Consider the following 23,009-nt stretch of genomic DNA (forward strand, 5'->3'; position numbering starts at 1 on the left):
CTATAGCAAGAGGTGATGGGGGCGTCCCCCGGCATTGCATCCCTTGTATACCTTCCCTGTTATGCCTGGCAGTAACAGGTGCCTGGTGGACATCTTCCCTATTCTGCCTGGCAGTAATAGGTGCCTGGTGAATGGCCCCCAGGATAAAAGGACAAAGACAGTGAGAAAGAGAAAGACAGTGAGGAATTTTCCGCCAGTCTGGGGGACATTCTACCCAATTGCATCCTGGAGCCATTCTCCCAAGAAGGGGTTCCCATACTCCACCAAAGGTTAGAGTTTGGTACTTTCCTTGAACTGGAGTCCCGAGTGGGACTGTCCTCGCAGTTCAGAGCGTGGTCAGGTGCCAGAGGGAGGGATCCCAATCCAGCCTTAGGAAAAGAAACCTTCCACGGGAGTCTTGGAGATTGGTGGCCGTCCTAATGACTTAAGTGGCCGACCCACGCCCATGTAAAATTTGTCTATTAGAGATAGAGTCAGGAAGGAATGGATTAATTCATTCTCCATCACCCTGAGGCTTAAGGTACTGATTCTCTTCAAGCTGAATGCCACAATTTGCCCCATAGAGTAGCCATGGGCAGCAAACGTGGATTCATACAGCCATCCAAGAAAGTTCCTGATGGAGAAGTGAATTTAGATCCATCCTTGAAAAAGAGAAAGGCACAAGGAAGAAAAGGGCACTTACTAGAACTCGAGCTCACAAGCCGATGAAGCAATTCCCCGTACGGGCCACCAGAAATGATGCGGGGTCGGTGAGCCGAGGAGTCAAAAGAAAGATTTCTTAGACTCTCAAGATCTGGCAGTAGTGCTCTTTTATTTAGAGAATAGTGTGGAATAGCATGGGGACAGGACCCATGGGCAGGCAGAGCTCCTGCTGCTGCCCTGAGTTGAGGGTTAGGGCTAATTTTATAAGGCATGGGTAGGTGACTTATTTTTACTGGAAAAAAAGAAAAGATGATGTAAAAAGTCATTAAATGATTTCAGTGCAGATGGGGTCTGGTTATTGTGCGGTCATATAACTTTAGATACAAATCTGGCCATATAGATCGGCATGCAGGTGAGGATGCCCCGGGCTTCTCTCCCTGGGGCAGTCCTAATTCATACCATAAAAAAAGTCCACTGGGTCATATAGTTTGGCATGTAGGCCAGGTCACCTTGGGCTTCTCTAGCTGGGGCAGCCTTAATCCACATCACTCATCACAAGAAAAAAAAATTTGTTAACTGTGTGGTGTCAGATGTTAACTAGACTTATTGTGGTAATCATTTTGCAAGATATACAAAAAATGAATCATTATGTTGTACAACTGAAACTAATATAATGTTATATGTCCATTATATCTTAATAAGAAAAGTTCTCAATTTTCAGAAATAAATAGGTTCTTTATCAGATTTTAAAATATAGAGATATATAAAGTAAAAAGTGAAGTACCCACTGTTTCTTAGAAGTAACTATTTTAAACAGTGTATGTTTTTACAAGAAGTGTTCGTATATATTTATATTGGTTATTTTTTAACAAAAATGTGGTCATACATACATACATATTGTTTTTTCACTTATAAGTATATTCGAGATATTTTCCTAAGAGCACATATCCCCTTTATTCTTTTTAATGATTTCTTTGTATTCCATTGCATGACTATCTCCAAATTTATTTAGCCATCCCCCAGGTGATGGATATTTAGATTGTTATCAGTCTTTGGTTGTTATAGATAATGCTTCATTGACCCTCTTTGTATGTGTATTTTGGTTTTAATTGAGAAATCTTTCAAACATTCAGAGTAGTAGAAAGTAATTTAGCAAGCATTCATTTATTTATACTGTCTCAATTGTACATGCTGACAATTTCTCACTCCAAATTCTTCTTTAAAAATGAAAATATTACAGGTAGAGTTGAGGTCATCTTAGAACTTAGTCCCAGAGGTAATCACTACCCTGAAGCTCTGTGTCTCCTTGTTTTCGATGTTTTAATGTTTTATTACTTAGGTATTTATCTGTAAAATGCGTATAGTGTGATTGTGTAATTTTTTAAAATATATTTACACAAATGATATCATACTGTGATATTCTACACCTTGCATTTTACTCCCAACATTGATTTTTTTTTTTTTTTTTTTTGGCTGGGTACAGTGTACTTTATTGATGGTACATGACAAGGTAGGGCTCCCCAAGCCCCTCCCCTTCTTCAGGAGGTCTGAGATGGAAACTGTGGAGGTCAGGAGACTCTCAATATGTTAGGGAGTCAAGTTGGGGCAAGCATTCCCAGCAGCTGAGGGCCTTTCTCCTTCTCTCGCTGGGTGATTGGTGGTCCAGGGGGCTCTTACTCCTTGGAGGCCATGTGGGCCATAAGGTCCACCACCCTATTGCTGTAGCCAAATTCATTGTCATACCAGGAAATGAGCTTGACAAAGTGGTCGTTGAGGGTAATGCCAGCCCCAGCATCGAAGGTGGAAGAGTGGGTGTCACTGTTAAAATCTCAGGAGACAACCTGGTCCTCAGTGTAGCCCAGGATGCCCTTGAGGGGGCCCTCCGATGCCTGCTTCACCACCTTCTTGATCTCATCGTATTTGGCAGCTTTCTCCAGGCGGCAGGTCAGATCCACGACTGACACGTTAGAGGTGGGGACACGGAAGGCCATGCCAGTGAGCTTCCCATTCAGCTCAGGGATGACCTTGCCCACAGCCTTGGCAGCACCAGTAGAAGCAGGGATGATGTTCTGGGCAGCCCCTCGGCCATCGCGCCACAGCTTCCCAGCGGGGCCATCCACGGTCTTCTGGGTGGCAGTGATGGCATGCACTGTGGTCATGAGTCCCTCCACGATGCCAAAGTGGTCATGGATGACCTTGGCCAGGGGGGCCAAGCAATTGGTGGTGCAGGAGGCATTGCTGACAATCTTCAGGGAATTGTCATATTTCTCGTGGTTCACGCCCATCACAAACATTGGGGCATCAGCAGAAGGAGCAGAGATGATGACCCTTTTGGCTCCACCCTTCAAGTGAGCCCCAGCCTTCTCCAAGGTAGTGAAGACACCAGTGGACTCCACAACATATTCAGCACCAGCATCGCCCCATTTGATGTTGGCGGGATCTCACTCCTGGAAGATGGTGATGGCCTTTCCGTTGATGACAAGCTTCCCGTGCTCGGCCTTGACTGTGCCATGGAACTTGCCATGGGTGGAATCATACTGAAACATGTAGACCATGTAGCTGAGGTCAATGAAGGGGTCATTGATGGCGACAATATCCACTTTGCCAGAGTTAAAAGCAGCCCTGGTGACCAGGCGCCCAATACGGCCAAATCCGTTTACTCCGACCTTCACCATTGCGTCGCGGGCACGCGGCTAGCAGTGCGGAAGGGAAGCGGCTGTCTGTCGAACGAGGAGGAGCAGAGATCCCAACATTGATTTTTGAAATCTTTTTATTTTGAAATAATTACAGACTCACAGGAAGTTACAAAACTAGTACAGAGTGTCCTGTCCCCTTTACCCAGCTTCTCCAAATGGTAACATCTTAAATAAGCATAGTATAACAAAACCAGGAAGTTGACATGTGTAGAATATTGTTAATTAAACTAAAGATCATATTTGAATTTCAAGTTTTTATACACTCATTTGTGTATTTTATGCACTCATTTGTGTGTGTGTGTGTGTGTGTCTATGCATATGTGTCTACAGATGCATGTAAGCATATATTTAGTTTTATAAGAAGCTGCCAAACTATTTTCTAATTGCAGTTGGTTGTATCATTTTCCATTCCCACCAGCAATATATGAGATATCCAGTTTCTCCATATCCTCGCCAGCATTTGATATTGCCACTCTTTTTGATTTTAACTATTTCTAATAAGTATGTAGTGATATATCATCGTGGTCTTAATTTGAATTTTAAGAATGGCTAAAGATGTTGAACATCTTTTCCTCCTTGTTTTCCAACTATATTTCCTCTTTGGTGAAATGCTGGTTCACTTCTCTTACCCATTTTCTAATTGAGTCCTGCTAACATTTCTTCCTTTCTTATTGCTTTAAAAATGTGGACATACTTTAAATTCTCTCTCTTGGTCTTTAATTTCCTCTTATGGCGAACTTTTCTACAACTAGAAGTATTTGAGGGGAGTCCAAGCTCCTCAGTTGATGAGGCATCTGGGTGTGGTGATTGGGTTTGCCTGTGCCATATACCATAAAGTTTCATCTGGTTCAGACCAGCTTCTCTGTGAAAGTTTTAACCCTGTGGGACTCCCAACCATGTGATCAGTGTGAATTCTGGTGCCACACTTATATATGGCACACACTTGGGGTTCTGATTTCTCACAGATAACCCTTTTTCTATCCAAAGGCCCAGACAGATGACCAGTTTTCTTTTTACATCTCTGAGATATGGGGTAGAGATTTTCTGTTCCATATTCCTCTGGCAGGGTAGCCCTTTGTCATCCCAGCAAGAGCACATGAGTCCCCTTCTGTCTCCTACAGCACACACCCAGTTGTGATCATCCCTGCTTGTGAAAAACTCCGGGGCTGTTTGGTTTCAACTCCTACTGGCTGCTTTGGTTTTATGTTCATGTTATGTTTCTGGTATCTGAGATTTGGAACTTTCCTATTTCCTTTTAAATGTTTGTTTTAACTTTTAAACACAATGTGTTTGGTATAAATGGACGGCTTACCCTGTTTACTTAGTCTGCTCTATTGATTGTTAGCTCTCTAAATACTTGTGCTAGTATAAATACATTACTGGATAGATTACAAGAAGTGGAATTAAGGAGAGAGAGGGTACGAACATTTAAAACTGGGTAGAAACTGCCAAAGTTCACGCAAGGTTGTCCCAGTTTACACTGCCTATCTAATCACAACTGCCAGTTTCTTTCTTCTCTCACCGTTATCAGTATTCATTGCTGTCCGTTGTTTTAGTCAATCTTAAGTTTTGAGATTTTAATTAATTTTTAAAGGAAGAGCATCTATTTTAATCAACTGTGGAAGGATTTGGTCTGATAAATATAGAGGATGCCGTCCTTACACGCGTGAAAGTGCTGCCACGGCCGCCCGTGAGTAGGAGATGCATGAGGAGCATGAGATGGCCCTGAACCAACCATCTCCACAGGCAGCTGGACCGAGATGTAGAGAGCAGGCGTTCACTTATTGAACTAGTGCACGGCCAGGCTTACTGTCCACGTGCCCAGGTGATGCAGGAGCGCTGTCCTCTGCTGAGAGATTGCAGAAGGTGGGTACGTCTAGGCTGAGTCTGTGTAAGGGTCCCCAGTTTTCCAGTCCCACAGGCCAGAATCCTCAGTAGTGGCTGCCAGGATGCATGTGAGCAAAGGTGGTGTTATCCCTTTTCCTAGAAACAGGCTCAGTGTGTGTTGAAATTGAGATTTCCTGCTCCTCTTACTTTGCTTTTTGGGTGTTGACTCCCTCTGGCTCTTCAGACTCAGGGAAAAGTGACAACACTCCAGTGGAACCTCATCACCCCTGTGGTATTCTATTGCTCTGAAGAGGAAAGTAACTTGGGCAAGAGGAGCCTCTTACACAAGTACCTGGGTTTTGAGGTCATTTGCCTTTCATAAAGAGTCTTTTTAAATGCTCAGCACTGTCTCAGTATGGAATAGGCTGTGCCTGTAGTACTTTGTCATTACTGGAGGTGTTTTGGATGACCACTTGATGGCACGTTGAAGGTGAGCTTGGGAAGTGTGGCTGAACTAATGGCCTTCCCATTGCCTTCCAGCCCTGAAGGTCACCTGTACCTGATCACCCCGTATGCACCCAGGAGCCATGGGGTTCCTTCTCACTGTGCTCTCTTACCTGATGGCTGGGTCCTCTGGGGCGATTCTCTGCTTTTTTCATAGGAGGGCTATATTGTGTATGTGTTTATCATATTTTAATAAACTTTGTTTATTCAAGGTAGGCAGGGGAAAACTCAAATATTCAATGATGCCAGGGATCAACTTTGCTCTTGATTTGGTAAAAAAGTTATAAACGATCAGCTGAAATGAGGTTTAAGGATCTTCTGCAGCTTTTTGTTTGTTTGTTTCTTAGAGACAGGATGATGTAGTGGAAAGAGAAGGGGGTTTGGAGTCAGACTGACCTGAATCCTCATCCAAAACTCCACTACATTCCAGCTGTGTGACTTTATAAAAGTTACTTAACTCATCTTTCCCCTCATTTGCATGGTATAAGAATGCTACCTACCCTGAAAGATTGTTGTGGTGCTTTAAAGGACAAGCCTGATCTTATTACTGCCTGCTTCAAAATCCTTTAACGTCTTCTTATTTCTTTGGATAAATTTAAATTTTACACTTGACTTACAAGACCCAACTCTCCTCTCCAGCCTCATCTGGCAGCTTTCCACCCACTCTCCGTGTCAGCCAGGTGGCACTCACACTTGTCAAACTCTCTCTTGCCCCTGGGCCTTGGAACATGCCCTTTCCTCTGCCTGCAAACCCTTGCTCTGTCCCTTGGCTGGACTAGTTCCTACGCATTCTTCAAGTCTCACTGTAGACATCTCACATTCCCTTCGAGGCCTTCCCAACTGCCCCTGCCCCACCCGTGGCCAGGTAGGCCTCCCTTTCGGAAGCCCTCCTTGCCATGTGGAATTTCCTTTTTGAGCACTCACGCCCCTGTGAATGCTGTTGTTTAATATTTGCCTGCTCCGATAATGAAAAGTCCATGAAGGCAGAGGTAGTGTCTCTTGTGTTTATTCTACAACCCTACCATCGAACATGGGGCCAACACATATAAAGTGCTTGATAAGTGCTCATTAAATGAATGAACGGAGAAGGAAGCAAGCACCTAGTTCACTGCCTGACACTTAGTAGGTCCTCAGTAAATATTGATTCTCTTTCACATTTAACTCCTTCCCCGCTCATGAAAGTTTTCTGCCGTCATCATGGATCACGGACAACTATTTTTAACTGATTTGATAAGGATGGCAATGTTTCCATGACTCAACCTCATCACTTATTCTCAATACTTGAATTTAAAAAATATAGCTGAAGATTTCAAAATAAAAAGTTAAAAGAATACAACTGAAGTACTTCTCAGCAAAATAGGAAGAAATCGAGATCATTGCCCAATTGCGTTTCAACATAGGCTTATATTTGTGAAGGTGTCATGTGGGTTGGTACTCGACTTTGACAAAGTATTTGGGTTAATACTTTTAATTGCTTCCCAATGCCTTTATCTTTTCCATAAAGAACAAGTGCATCATGGAAAAAGTTCTAAGAATAGAGCCTGGCTGGTTTATGGGGAAGGGTGTTTATGGCAGGAGTTAAGCAGTTGTTGAGCTCAGGGTGCCTGAAACCCCAAATCAGGCTTTATTTTGTGGCTAGAGCTTCATTCTCAGCCTCGTTAACATCCAGTTCTCCCTTTTTCTTAGAATATGCTTTTTCTGGTGGGGACTGAGTTTCCCCTCGCTTTGTAGTCATAAAGACCCACATTGTTTCTAAACAGGAGGTTTTTGGAGCTGCACTTTGGGAAAGGGAAAGAGATGCACATATAGGTGCCAAGGGAGGGGTTGTGCCCGGAGTATGGGGTTTGGAGGACCAAGATTTCTCTTCACTCACCAAGAGAGAATGTTTGAGGCAGTTGTGGTGGATGATGGTGATGGTGGTGTTTGTGGTGGCTATTCCGTCTGTGTCTTTAAATGGTCAATGAAGCCAGTTTGGTGGGTGAAGCTGAGTACCCTGGGGGCCACTCTCAAAGAGGAAATTCTCAGTATTTGACTCTGGTTTCTTCTGCCATCATCCAAAGAGGTGATGGCTGACACTCCCCATGAGGTGGCGATCTTGAGGCTGCCGGCCCCTCCCACCCTTGTTAGGACCCATCTTGGCTGTGGTGAACTGGCCGTGTCTTCAAGCTCTGAGGGAGATGTTAGAGTTTGCCCACAACTTTGTCCGGTGCTACTCCTCAGTTCCAGCCCACGTCCTCTTTCCTGGAGTTCTGCAGTGTCTCGTAGCAGGCCTCCCTGTGCTTCCAGGCTTGCCTCTTCTGATCCTTCTTCACATGAAGGCAATTACCTTCGCACAGAGCAATTGATTGTGAACCTCCTTTACTTAAAATTCTTACCTTTGCATAAAAGGCACGTCAAGACTTGCCTTGCCTCTCCCTTATGTTTAGTTTCATTTCCCAGTTTTGTCCTCTCTAGACCCCTAACACACAACAACAACAACAACAACAACAAAAAGCCAACAACTCATATGCTTCAGCCACACCAGGCTCCTCCCACACTGAGCTCTTATACCACCTCCTTTACACATCTAAGCCTTGCACACGCTGTCTGCTGAAAATGTCCTGCCTGAGTTTTGTCTGTCTGTGGCCCATCCTTCAAGGAGGATCTTGACAATCACCTCACATCTAAGTCTTTCCTGACTACCTAAGTCAATCTGTTGTCTCCTTTCCTCTTCTCCTAAAGCACTGTATCCAGGCATCTCTTACCACTTGTTGCATTGTATTTTAGGAGCTTGTTTGCACATCTCTCCTCTGTTCCAAATTGTGGCGTCTTTGGATCCTTCTGGGTAACTTTTGGTGTCCAAGTGTCTGTGGTTATTTTTATTAGGAGACCATAAGAGTCCATAGAATTGATGGAGTCTGTGAGGCCATTTTGTCCATTTCTTTTTGGAAATAAATTTATCTTATCAGTCCTGCTTGCTTTCCAGCCATGTCAATTCTGTCATTCTTGGTCCCCAATCCTTGAGAAAGCTAAGGCCTTTAGGTGAAAAGAATGTATTCCATGAACTGATTGCTAGAGCCTTCCTGATTCTCATCCAGAACCTGCTGAACCAATCTTTTTCTTTATTTGCACAAAAATATGAGTTTTGAATACTGCTTAACTGTTTACAGGAAGAATTTATAGATTTATACATATTCCCACACACATATCTCTGCAAGAGCTCTATCTTGATTGACTTAGTGTGTCTGTAGCCCCCTCTCTAATGGTTTCCCCAGCTATCCCTTCATTTCCTGACATGTCCTCCCTTCTCCCCAGTTTCCCACCTTGCACACATTTACATGTACACATGTGTTTGTGGTTCACATTTTTAATCCATTGTTTGTTGTCTGGTGTGTGGATAGTTTGTCCGTTCCCAATCTGCTTTGGAGAGCAATGCCTACCTTTGTTTAAGTTGGTTCAGGATATTCTTATGGTGCAATATAATGTCATAGTTTAGACTTATGCTGTCCAGTATGGTGGCCACTGGCTGCATGTGGCTGTTGAGCCACTGGGATGTGATTTAGCTGAACTGAGAGGTGTAGTAAGTTACATTATACACATTCGATTTCAAACTTAATATGAAAAAAAGAAAGGAAAATATCTCACTAGTAATTGTATATATTGATATGTCACTTGTTGAAGTGATAATATTTTGGCTATATTGGGTTAAATTATTGGGTTAAAATACTAAAATTAATTTTACTTGTTTCCTTTTACTTCTTTTTACATGGCTACTAGAAAATTTAGAATTATAGAGGAGACTCACATTTGTGGCTTGCCTCATCTCTCTGTTGGTTAGTGCTGGTTTAGACTATGGGTTTTTGAATTAGATTTTGGTTTGAATCTCAGCTTCACCACTTAATTAGCTTTGTGGTTTTGGGCAACTTAGCATCCCTGGAGTCATTTTTCTTATCTATAAAATAAAGACCAATATCTCCCTCACATGGTGGTTGTAAGGATTAAATTGTATTTTGTGTGTAAAGTACTCAGCACAGAACCTGGCATGGGAGCATAGGAGTTAAAAGCATGGACCTTGGTGTTAAACTTGACAAGGTTTTCAACACTGGGCTGTATGGCTTAAAACCTTTGTGGCCTTGGACAAGTTACTTTACTTCCCTGAGCCTCAGTTTCTTCACTGTGAAATAGGGGTGATAATAGTATGCACCTCATAGAGCTGTGATTATGAAATGTATTAACATGCGTAAAGGGCTTACTAGCTCAGGGTAGGCCATACAGTGAGTACTCGATAAATGATACTGATACCGTAATACTTGTGCGAGGGCATATGCTGGAAACTTTCTTCATGTTAAGTGGTATATGTGGACCCTGGTTTTTATTTTTATTTTTCATGACAGTACATATAATTGGAATATGGCCTTAAGATATTACATATTCTCTCTCATCTCTATTATGGTTATTATAATGTTCTATGAACATTCTTGATGTTATATTTTTGTCAAGAATTATATTATTTGTATCTTCTTTTATGGCCTCTTCTTTGATTTTAACTGGTCAACTGGTCATTCATTTATTCAAGTGACTTTTGTTAAGCACTTACTATGTGCTGGGCATTGTGCTAAGGACTGTCTGTGTGGTGGTGAGAAGACAGACAAACACCTTGCCCTAATGAAGCTCACAGTCTAGTGGGGGAGACATCTGTAAAAAAGTAAATATACAGATACATGTATTATTATTATAATTCCTGATGAATGTTATAAAAGGAACAAACCTGGTGATATGATAGAAAGTAACAGAGAAAGGGAAGTAGAGGAGAGTCTATTTCAGATAGGCTGGTCAGGGAAGGCCTCTATGAGGAGATGACACTTTACACCAAGACCTAAAGGTTGAGAAGAACCCATTCATGTAGGAGAGGAGGGTTTGAGCTGCCCCACAGTGGGAGAAGAGCTTTTGTATTATTGCAGAAAGCCAGTGGGATGGAGTGGTTGGTGAGAGGGTGAAGGGCTTAGTTGAGTTGGAAAGATAGATGGCTTGTAGATCACAGCATTAGAATGTAGATCTTGTTTGAAGTTCAATGTAACGAGCTGGAAGGTTTTGACCAGGGAAGTGACATGATTGAATACAAGTTGCTGTATGGTGTATGAATTTGAGGAGGGCCAGAATGGAAGTAGGAAGAGGTTGGGAAGCCACTGCCATGCTGTAGAGAGAGGCGATGGTGCATTGGATGAAGTCGTAGAAGTAAGTTGGAGAATAGTGAAGGGATCCTAAGTTACACATATTTGGTGGTAGAAGCAACAGAACTCCCTGGTGGATTAGTTCCGGAGGTTTTCTTGCAGGGAGATCTGAGCTGCACATCTTTGTGATACCACAACAGGAAAGAGTGGCATTAAGACAGCCCAACAAAGAGAGTGTTTCACGAAGGAAGATGTGTATGAATCTTCTGAGAGGGTGAGTTAGATCAAGATGGAAGAGTCATTGGATTTAGCAGCATTGAGATTGTTGGGTGACCTCGGCAATAGCTATTTCATTAGAGGCTGGAGGCCGTAGTAAGACTGGGGTGTGTGGTACCTGATTGGAGGGGAGAAAGTGGAGACGTATTTAGACTAATCTTTCAAAAAGTCTGGCTATAAAGGGGAATGGCAAAAGGAGTTTAGCAAGAAAGGAGAGTTGATTGATGTCTCAAGATGCTGATGAAATGATTCCATGTCCAAGGAGAGGTTGATGGAATGAAAAGAGAGAGACTCATTGCGGGAGGGAACTGGGTGTAAAGCACTTGAGGAGGGGGAGAAGGATGAGGTTCAGAGCACATGAGACGAAGTGGCCTTTGGTAGGAGGAGGGCCTTCCTCTACTGAAACAGGAAGGAGGTAGGTGGGTGAGGGAAGAAGCCAATTTGTACATATGTGACCACTGGAAGATTCAGGAGCCTCTCTCTGTACCTATGTTTTCAGTGATTCACAAGGCAAAAACATGAGCTAAGAGTGAGCTGTAGCAGAAAATAGCTCTTAAGAACTTAGAGTGAGATATTATGATCTCTGATCCACATTAGCAAAAATCACCTTGCATAGTGACTATTGCTTGACACGGAAGGGTTTCAGGGTAAGTGTAGTTTGGTCCTGCTTCTTTCTTAATCTATTTACAAGTGGTTTGGAGACTGGGGTAGTTACTCTTCAGGGAGATAGGCTCTGGCCAATGTGGCTGGTTTGGGACTTTTTTTTTTTTAAGATTTTATTTTTCCTTTTTCTCCCCAAAGCCCCCTGGTACATAGTTGCATATTTTTAGTTGTGAGTCCTTCTAGTTGTGGCATGTGGGACACCGCCTCAGCATGGCTTGATGAGCAGTGCCATGTCCGTGCCCAGGATCCGAACCGGCAAAACCCTGGGCCGCCAAAGCAGAGCGCGCAAACTTAACCAGTCGGCCACGGGGCTGGCCCCTGGTTTGGGACTTTAATTGAGAAGTCCTGGAGAATGTCCACAATGGAAGATGCTGCCTTTGATTGGAAGCTGGCTTTATAAGATAACAGGATGGCATGTTGCCATCATTCAGAGGTGCTATGCAAAAGCAATAGTTTATCAAGAGTCAGTATACAGTAGAAGAAAAGCATTGAATTAGGAAGCTGGGCTTGGGCTTAAGATCCTGTTTTGTCATCTGCAATATGACTGTGAGCAAACCATTTACCTTCTGGGTTTATTTTCTGAATTTTTGAAATAAGAAAAATACAAGTCTTCCCATCTCATGAGGTCGCATGAGATGTGATGATGTATATCAGTGTGCTGTGAAAGGTATTTTAGGCTATACAAATAGATTAGTGAAAACGCGAAGGCTTAGAGCTGGCAGCCTGGCTTGTATTCCTAGCTCTCTGCTTACTCACCCCTGGTATGACTCAGGGTGAGTCACTTCGCCTCTCTGAACCTCCTTTTTCCCATCTGTAGATCTCCCTTACGAGGTGATTATAAGATTCAAAAATACAATAGAGGACTTTGGAGGTAAAAGTGGTAGGGGAATGTGATATCTGATTTCCCTATTCTTCATCTAGGGAAAAGCCCTAACCCTATTTCCCTTCTAGAATCAGTCTTCAAGATGAGCATTCTTTGGCTTTGTTATTAATGGCCTGTAAGTAGCACTTCCTGGGGGCCTGAGACTGGGTGTTGTAGGAGGAGGGATAGGGAGCGGGTGAACTAGTGACATTGCACTGAAAGTAGTATCTGCCTTAGGAGGACTCCTCGTCTGATTGGGCGTATAGGACAAACACAAGCCCACTCTTAGGAAGTGCATTCTGGAAGGGCTGCCAGCTCTCTGCCGTTGGAAGCTTGCACTGTACAAGGCTAATCAAATGGAAGGAATAGAAGCATATGCTCACACTGATAAGCTCAGAAAAGAGGTGAGGGGGAGGACTGACTGCGGTGGTCACCAGCACCACTACACCAGGTCGTTCTGTCTCCGTGTTTGGTGAAGCTGTTTCTCTGCAAGCTTCTGAAGTGTCACTGAGCATCTAACATTGGGCAAGCTCATTATGGCTGGGCACAAGGTCGGTATCCCATCTCTTTTGACTCTGTACCCAGAGACTTCCTCCCTTTGCAGGACACTAATCCCTTTCCAGGTGATGATATTCTGAATGACCCTGAGAAAGCTTTTTCTCCTGAGGATGGCCATCATGGAGCTCCTCAGAGCGGTACTGTTACCTGTTGTCCTGGTTTGAATCTATTCCCATACACGCTTCTGAGGAGGAAGCTGGGTCAGTCTCGTGGGAATCTTTCTGATCAACATGAATAATTGGTCATTTGTCACTGTACTCTGAAAAGACCATTAGAGTTGGATACCTAACTGGATGCAAAATTCTCTTTTGGTCAGGGAATTTTTCTAAAGAATATTGATTTTGTGTAATGAAGAACTCCATGGAATTTCCACCTTCTGTTTTCCATAGAGTTAATATAAGAGTTATTATGAGAGTGAAATATATAGGATCTCAAGTCAGACTATAAAAGCCTAGCCTTATGGGAATCATTCAGAGTCTTTAATATAAAGATTTGGCAAAGAATGTCTCACATTTATCCCAATCAAATATCGTAGCATCTAAGTCTGCTCTTAGAATGCAGATACTCTATAGTTTCAATGCAAAAGGCTACATCCAGAGGTGGGAAGAGAGAAAGTGGATACAAGGCCCCTGGCTAGCCTATTGCCTCTGTCAATCCCCTTTGAGAACATGTTGTAGGAATAGCAGCAGGAGAAGAGTCTGCAGTCAACCTGGCATTTTGGAAGGTATGAAGACACTCTTGACTCAGGGCTCACTCAAGCAGGGCCTAATAGTGTCCTGGAAAGCATCAGAATGGGAAATCCACTTAGAAATAATTATGGATTATATCAAACTGTCACAGGAACAGCCATTTTTCTCTGAAAGGGCATTTCCTCTTGAGGGCTTGCTACCAAGAACCATGGAGCTCCAGGCGAATTTGGTGTACAATCAGCAGGTGACTGCTTACCTGTGGATTCTTTTGAGTTCTTGCTGAATAGTCTTATCACCCAGACTGTATTTTGCAAATATACAATAAACCCTTAAATATCTCACCTCTCTTACCTCCTGCCTTTCTCTTAGCTGAATGCCCAGGACCCCTTCCTTACAATACTTGTAATTCATCGATATACAGCTGATTTTTTTAAAGTTAAACTTCTTATTTTGAGATAACTTTTAGAAATAATATGAAGAGATCCCATGTGCTCTTTACTCAGTTTCCCCTGGTGGTAACTTCCTGCAAAACTGTACTGCAACATCACAACCAAGATACTGATATTGGTAGAGTCAGGATACAGAACATTTCCACGATCGCGAGAATTCCTCATGTTGCCTTTTTATAGCCACACCCACTTCCTTCCTGCCCTCCCTGCCTCCTTAAACCCTTGGCAACAACTAATTTGTTCTCTGTTTCTATAATTTTGTCATTTCAAGGATGTTATATAAATGGACTCATGCAGTATATTATCTTTGGGGATTGATTTTTTTCAGTCTCTGGTGATTCATCCAGGTTGTTGCATGTACCAGTAGTTTGTACCTTTTTATTGCTGAGTGGTATTCTATGGTATGGATGTACCTCAGTTCGTTCAACCATTCACCTGTTGAAGGACATCTGGGTTGTTTTCAGTTTTTGATGATTAAGAATAAAGTTGCTATGAACATTCACGTACAGGATTATGTGTGAACATAGGTGTTCATTTTTCTGGGATAAATGCCCAGGAGTGCAATTCTTGGGTCATATGGTAGTTAGATATTTAGTTGTTTAGTAAACTGCAAGACTTTCCTGGAGTGGCTGTTCCATTTTATATTTCCACTAGCAATATATGAGTGATCTAGTTTGTCTGCATCCTCACCAGCAGTTAGTGTCATCATATGTTTTATTTTAGCCATTCTGATGGGTGCATAGTGATATCTCATTGTAGTCTTTTTTTTTAATGAGGCAACATTGGTTTATAACATTATATAGATTTTAAGTGTACATCATTATAATTTGACTTTTTTACACATTACATCGTGTTCACCAGCAAAAGTCGAGTTTCCATCCATCACATCCGTCTCATTGTAGTTTTAATTTGCATTTCCCTAATGGCTAATGATGTTGCATGTCTTTTCATGTGCTTATTTGCCATCTGTCTGTATATCCTCTTGAATGAAATGTCCATTCATGCTTTTTCCTCATTTTCTGATTGGATTGTTTGTTTTTTATTGTTGAGTTTTGAGATTATATATTGTAAATTATATAGTCTGGATACTATTTCTTTCTTGGATAAGTGGTTTGCAAATATTTTTTCCAAGTCATAGCTTAACTTTTCATCCTTGTAAGAGAGTCTTTGCACAGCAAAAGTTTTGAATTTTGATGAGATATAATTTATCAGTTTTTTTTCTTATGGATTGTGCTTTTGGTGCCAAGTCTAAGAACACTTTGCCTAGCCTTAGAGCCCCAAGATTTTCTCTATGTTTTTTCCTAAATTTTTTTTTTAAAGATTGACACCTGAGCTAACAACTGTTGCTAGTCTTCTTTTTTTTCCCTGCTGTTTTCTCCCGAAATCCCCCCAGTACGTAGTTGTATATTTTAGTTGTAGGTCCTTCTAGTTGTGGCATGTGGGATGCCGCCTCAACATGGCCTAATGAGGAGTGCCTTGTCCGTGCCCAGGATCCGAACCCTGGGCCACTGAAGCGGAGTGTGCGAACTTAACCACTTGGCCACGGGGCTGGTCCCTCCTAAAATTTTTATAGTTTTACATTTTACATTTGAGTCTGTAATCCATTTCAATCTGTTTTGAGATCTATTTTTGACATTTTTGTATAAGATGTGAGACTTATATTTGGGTTCATATTTTTGCCTTTGAATGTCCTTTGCTCCAGCACCATTTGTTAAAAAGGCTGCCTTTCCTCTACTGAATTACTTTTTGCACCACTGTCAAAAATCAGTTGGGCATATTTGTGTGGGTCTATTTTTGGGTTCTCTATTTTGTTCCATTAATCTAAAAGTCTATTTTTCTATCAATACCACACAGTCTTAATTACTGTAGCTATATATCAAGTCTTGAAACTGGCTAGACTGATTCCTCCTATTTATTCTTCATTTTCAGAATTGTTTTAGCTGTTCTAGTTCCTTTGCCTTTCCATATAAATTTTAGAATAATCTTGTGTATATTTTATAGTCACAAAAACTCTTGCTGGCATTTTGATAGGAACTGTGCTAAATCTGCATATCAATTTGGAGATAATGGACATTTCGAGTACACTGTCTTCTAATTTGCAAACACAGTATGTCTCATCATTCATTTATATCTTTTTTGATCACTTGTATCAGTATTTTTTTGTTTTCAGTATAAAAATCCTGTACATGTCTCATTATACTTAAACCTAGGTAGTTTTTGAGTGATTATAAGTGGTATTGTATAATTTTGGTGCTCATTTCTAGTATATAGAAATACAGTGATTTTCGTGCATTTATCTTGTATTGTGTGACACACATAAGTTCATACGTAGATTCCTTGGAATGTTCTGTGTACAACATTATGTCATTTGCAAATAGGGATAGTTTTATTTCTTCCTTCATGATCTGGATACCTTTTCTTTTCTTTTTTTTTTGCCTTATTGAATAAGAGTTCAGTGTTGAATAAGAATAGGGAAAGTTGATATCTTGCCTTGTTCTTGATCTCAGGGGGAAAGCCTTCTGCCTGTCACCATTAAATACGATGTTAGCTGTAGGTTTTTTGTAGATGCTCTTTATCAAGCTGAAAAAATTCCTCTCTATTCCTATTTTTTCTGAATTTTTATCATGAATGGATGTTGAATTTTGTCAAATGCTTTTTCTACATCAATTAATATGATCATGTGATTTTTTCCTCTTTAGCCTGTTAATATGGTGAATTACATTGATTGATTTTAGAATGTTGACTCCGCCTTCCACCCTTGAAATACACCCTACGTAGTCATTCTTCTATATATTGCTGAACTCTGTTTGCTACTATTTGTTAAGGATTTTTGCATCAGTATTTATGGGAGCTATTGGTCTGTAGTTTTCTTCTTTTTGTTCTGTCTTTGTCTGGTTTTGGAATCTGCTTTTTCTGTGGTGTTTGGCTATGGTAGGGTGGTTATTATCTAAAAGTTTTCTGTCCTTTGAGGCTGCCTCTCTCCCAGTTCTTTTGTTAGAGACAGGGAGCATTTGTTGGGACTTTTTTGTCTGCACCCATTGGTGTTTCTAGATTTCTGGCTTCTTGTGCTCCAAGTCAGGGAATATATGAGGCAAAAAGCAAACCCACAGAACTCAACCTTCTGTTGTTCCTAGCCAGTTTTCTTTCCTATCTCTACCTTCCAGAGTCTTCTTATATTTGTTTTATATATAATGTCCAGGGCTATTAGTTGTACTTAGAGGGAGGCATAGGGGAAAGTATGCCTCCTCCATCTTTCTGGAAGCAAAAGTCCTATTCAGCTTAATTTTATTTGCTTTATTCTTACAGGTCAATCCCTTTTCCTGTCTGAAGTCTCAGGGCTCAAGCTTCCTTAATCTCCCTCATATAAATTTCTTTCCATTGGAGAGAAATTAAAATTCCAGGCCTGGAAGAGCCCTGTGCATTGGTGGGAGGGGTGGAAACAGTTCCCAAACCCAAAGAAGCACACCGGACACTCTGGAGTTCTTGCTTTTGTGCACCTTTTAAGGGCTGGGGCAACCATAGGGAACGGATATTCATTCAGATTATTTTATATTCACTAAGAGGTCTTTAACCTCTAGAGGAGAAAAGAAGTTCCCAAGACACAATAGGATATTTCACCTAGAGATTTATAAGAAACTGTAAGAGGCACAGAGGAGCAGCTCGTGGGCTGGGGGTCCCTTCCAGCTTGGGCTGGCTTCTAGAAGCATAGCTTTTTGCCTTTGACTATTGAGGGTGAAACCCATCTGTGATACCTTCTTGGAGCTGAGTTTCTCTGGACTTCATCTTTCACTGAGTCTGCTTCCTTAAAAACCTGTGATTTAGGAAAATGTAACCTTGATGTGGAACAGCATGTGCTTTTACTCCAGATGGATCTAGTTTGGGATCCTGGTTCCATCTTTTGCAAACTGTATGACCTTGGAGTTTAGTCAGTCACTTAAAAACCATCTTGTAGTGCCTACTCTGGACAAACCACTATGCTGGGTTTTTAGAATAAAGTAATGGGTACCTTTCATTGCTCCCTTTTCTTCACTTTCTAGCTATCAGCAAGTCCAGCTGGTTTTACATAAAAAAGATATCCGAAATCAGACTACTTTTCTCCATCACCCCATCTTTGTTCCCAGGCTGTTGTAATAGCTTCTCTCATTCTGTTCTTCCCTCTAACCCTTTGCCTCAATTCATTATCTACACAGCAGCCAGGGTGAACTTTTAAAAACATGTATCGGATTATTATTCTCCTGCTTAAAACCCTCCAGCTGTACTCAGAAATACTGAGAATAAAATGCAACACTTTCCCAGGGTCCACCAGATCCTTTGTGGTCTGGTTTCTCCTTCCCCTTTGAGCTCATCATCTTCCCTTTCCTCTGAATTCAGCATGCTTCAGTCACACCAGAATTCTTCCTTTTCCTGAAACTATCAAGCTTGTCTTACCTGCAGGTCATTAGACCAGTTATGCTCCCTGCCTCAGATAATTTTTCCACATGAGTTTGAATGGCTGGTTCCTTGTTGTCATTCAGGTTTCCCTTCAAACTGTCTCTCTCTCCTATTTGTCAAGTCACATCCTATCAACTCACTGTGTGTCTCTCCCACTTCTTGTTTAGCTCTTATCACAATTTGAAATTATCTTGATTTGTCTGCTAGACTGAGCTCTAGGAAAGAAGGAGTCATGCTGTTTTCTTCATTGCTGTATGTCCAGTGTCTGGAACAGTTCCTTGCACAGAGCAATAAATACTTGTTGAGAAAAGTTGCTTAATTCTCTTGAGCCTCAGTTTGTCTCTTGTCACCTAGAATAATAACTGGCTAATAAAACAAGGTTGTATTTAGAATTAAGTCAGATAATAAATGTAGGTGGAGTATTTAGTACAATGCTTGGCTCACAGTAAGCCAAACAATAGTTTGTCATTGTTTCATTATGATTATTTATATTATAATGTTTACTTCCATTCTCCCATTCTCTTCTAGTACTGCTCCTGTACCTAATGGTCTGTTTGGAGTGTCATGAGTATTTGTCAGTGACAGATGCTGACTGGTTAGGTGCTTGCAATGAAATCCTAACATAGTTCTCTCTTGCCTGTGTTTTTCTGTACAGGTCCTGCAGCTGGGCTCAGACATCCTTCCCCAGTACAAGCAAGAGGCACCAAAGACTCCCCCTCACATCATCTTACATTACTGTGTTTTTAAGACCACGTGGGATTGGATCATCTTGATCTTAACATTCTATACAGCCATCTTGGTCCCTTACAATGTCTCCTTTAAAACCAGGCAGAACAACGTGGCCTGGCTGGTTGTGGATAGCATCGTGGATGTCATCTTCTTGGTGGACATTGTGCTGAATTTTCACACCACCTTTGTTGGACCAGCTGGGGAGGTGATTTCCGACCCCAAACTCATCCGCATGAACTACCTGAAGACGTGGTTTGTGATTGACCTTCTCTCCTGTTTGCCCTATGATGTCATCAACGCTTTTGAGAACGTGGATGAGGTTAGTGCCTTTATGGGTGATCCAGGGAAGATTGGTTTTGCTGATCAGATTCCACCACCCCTGGAGGGGAGAGAGAGTCAGGTACATCCCTCAAATCTCAGACCTTGTTGTCTTGTCTTTAAAGCTGGATTAAATGTGGGTGGTCAACGGAAGAGTAATTGAATGAGTGGGAACTAGCATGACTGATGTCCGGAACAGAGGGAGCATGCTTGATAAATATCCTTGCCTGCTGTTCTTGTCCTTTGGAGCTGTGGAGGCCCTGCATGTCAGTGATTGGATGTGGAAGAGACCAAAGGCTTCCCTCTTACTCCACATGGAGTGCAAGCTGCTGGCTCAGGGGTGGTGGGGCTGCTGGAGCAGGCATGCACTGTCACTGCATTGGTGAATCTTTTACTCCGTATGCAATTGCTGAATGCCTACCTATTCATTATTCTAATTATGGCGGCTTGTCTATCCTCTGCTGCTGACCTTTGGCTGTTTCATAGCTAATTAACTCCTGGCAACAAAGACACTGTTTTCCTCCATGTTTACTTGCTTGCTTGCTTTTTTTTTTTCTTTTGGTAAATGTTGGAAAAGAATGAGTTGTTTCTCTGCTAAAATGAGTTTTGGAGGTGACCGGGCATTCAGTTTTCCACATTCATCCTTTACTAAATTTGCTGCGGGAGTCAGGCTATGGTTAAATCAGGCTCTCGTGACTAAGAGGAGTAGTGTTGTGATTGGATCACACTGTTTGGATTCTTAATCCTGCAGGCCACAGAATTAAAAGACGATAAATGCCCTGTAAATGTGTTGGAATCAGGGCATGCTTAAACAGTCAGTGAATGGGTGCCTGAGACATGTTGCAACAGGAAGGGGCAGGGCCATTAAAGTGATTTTCTCCTTTGAAAAAGCAAGTTCTCAAGTCATTGCACTGTCAAAGTCTTATCTGGTTTAAGTGTTCTATGGGGCTTGTCCTTCTCTTCTCCTACTCCTTAGCTGACACTCCAGATGGATTAAGATAAGGCAGTTCATCTCGTAAATCTTCAGCCTCTTTAGCAATGGACCCTCGTGGCCTCAGATTACAGGGAGTCCCAGAGGTCTCAGTCTGGCTGGGCTGTTAACTGAGTGGGTAATCCAGGAAGCCATCTGGAGGCTGAGTTGAGGCAAAACACATTCTCAGGGCTAATGGACTGCTGGGACTTAACCTTGAGATAGTTGGAAGGAACAGTCAGCTCCCTGCCAGGATCACAGGACCTGGCCGGTGACTCTGTGTCTTGCTGGTGGCATAACAATGCCTCTCTGCCTTCAGATCAGTATCAGTAGTGGGCAAGGACTCCAGCCTCTCCCTTTGTGAGAACCCAACTGCCTACCGCTGCTCTTTGCAGGGAAGAAGAGATGACGTTCAGATAGATGCTCTAGACTTAGGACAACCCCTGCTTTTACCTGTGTGGTGTGTTTTAACATACTTTAAAATCCCAAGGAAGAGTTCTCTGAGTGGCATGTGTTAATTTTGTGGGGGGATTAAATGAGTCGAGACTGATCATTTACAAGAACAAAATCACCCCTAAAGTGAATGTTTGGATTCTTAAATGTGAATTTTAGTACATGTTGAGAAGGATATTTTTCTCCGTGAACACATTTCTAGAAAATTTTATGTTCGTTAGTGAGGAAAAGATGATCATTTTGGCTTAGATAATTCAAATGAATTATTTCAACCTAAAAGAGCTTCTTATACACACATATGGGAAATGAAATTTAACTTTAAAAAAACCACTCAAGCTTTTAAAATAAACCATTTGCTATTTATAACAATGGCATTGAAATTTTACAGATAAATAGAACAGTTCTTCGTCTTCCCTGGGTTCTTATTAAACATTGGCAGAGCTACAAACACATATGTGAATGTGTCAAGATTACCTTGGAGGTTAGCAGAGCAGACGGCTTCTCCCCAAACACTGTGTCTGCTGTGTTGGAACTCCTTTGCCATTAATTGTAGGGACCCCAACACGGCTTCTGATTTCTAGTTTCACGAAATAGATTGTAGACAGGAAAAGCATCATTTATCTGTAGCTTTCTAGTTGGCAAAGAGTTTAGCATCAAAGCCTTACTACAATCTCTTGATCGTAAGTAATAATATGAATATTAAGGGGCTGTAGCTACGATTTGCTTCCACAAAGACTTGGTTTTGTATCTGGTAATTCCTTCTAAAGCTTTGGTTGACACCCGAAATAATGCCTTTTTGTGACAATTGTGGTGGTGTTGGGGGAGATCAGCGTGAGGAACCTGAATATTTGGCTTCTAGTTCTCTTGGTATCACCTATTAGGAGAGCCAGGAACTGTGTGCATGTCATTCAGCCTTTCTGCAGTACATTTCCTATCTACATCTTGGGGAAAATACTGCCTTTCTTGCCTGAAGGCATGGCATTTGGACAGTGGGTTATTTGAGTTCTCTGGTAGCTGTAGTTTGGTGAGTTCTGAAATCTCATGTGCATGAGTCTCATCTCCAGAAGCTGATTCTAAAACAGGAGGCCTGGCACCCTGACCTCTTACCTGCAGTGGGGGTGGGAAGAAGGTGGGATGGGATGAGGGCACTTGCAGGGTTAGGATAAGTAGACCTATTGAAGGTCAGAGCCCAGTAGGACCATGGAGGTCACCTAGTTTAACCTTTTTTTTTTTTTGAGATTAGCCCTGAGCTAAAATCTGTCGCCAATCCTCCTCTTTTTGCTGAGGAAGACTGGCCCTCAGCCAACATCGTGCCCGTCTTCCTCTGCTTTATATGTGGAACGTCTGCCACAGCATGGCTTGACAAGTGGTGCACAGGTCCGCACCTGGGATCTGAACTGGCAAACCCCAGGCCGCCGAAGCAGAACGTGTGAACTTAACTGCTGTGCCACTGGGCTGGTCCCTAGTTCAACCCTTTTAGCTCACAAATAAGGAAACAGACTCAGGGGGAGTATGACTCACTCAAGATGGCACAGCAAATCATATGGCCACAGCAATAATGAGTCCCCTTCTGACTCTTCTCTGTTCTTAATAGTGACAGTGTTGATAAAATAGGGATAAAATACTGAAGGACACAGTTGAGTCAAAACTGATTGAGAAGTTTCCTGTATGTGGCTCACCCCTTCCCTTGGCTTGGTGATTGTGGTGGGGACATTGGATACAGGGCACAGGGAAGTGGGCAGCTGCATTTTCCCCAAGGCAACTGTGTTGCCATGAGATGGGCAGTTTAAGA

At 42.1% G+C, this 23,009-nt stretch overlaps 1 protein-coding gene and 1 pseudogene across 4 annotated transcripts in view; one reads left to right on the forward strand and one right to left on the reverse strand.

Moving 5' to 3' along the window:
- Window positions 1-23,009, forward strand: part of KCNH1 (potassium voltage-gated channel subfamily H member 1) — a 372,158-nt gene that overhangs the window by 62,054 nt on the left and 287,095 nt on the right. For 2 of the 4 annotated variants that reach the window (XM_014739610.3, XM_070266741.1), the window contains exon 6: window positions 19,403-19,795. In XM_014739610.3, the coding sequence (XP_014595096.2) occupies window positions 19,403-19,795 (393 nt within the window). Of the gene's footprint in view, window positions 1-19,402; window positions 19,877-23,009 lie in introns of all 4 variants that reach the window. The other 2 variants (XM_023640768.2, XM_070266740.1) reach the window with 1 other exon arrangement.
- LOC100051292 (glyceraldehyde-3-phosphate dehydrogenase pseudogene) lies at window positions 2,095-3,385 on the reverse strand (annotated as a pseudogene).

The sequence above is a fragment of the Equus caballus genome, chromosome 5 (genome assembly GCF_041296265.1).
Source record: "Equus caballus isolate H_3958 breed thoroughbred chromosome 5, TB-T2T, whole genome shotgun sequence".
Taxonomy (NCBI): Eukaryota; Metazoa; Chordata; class Mammalia; order Perissodactyla; family Equidae; genus Equus; species Equus caballus.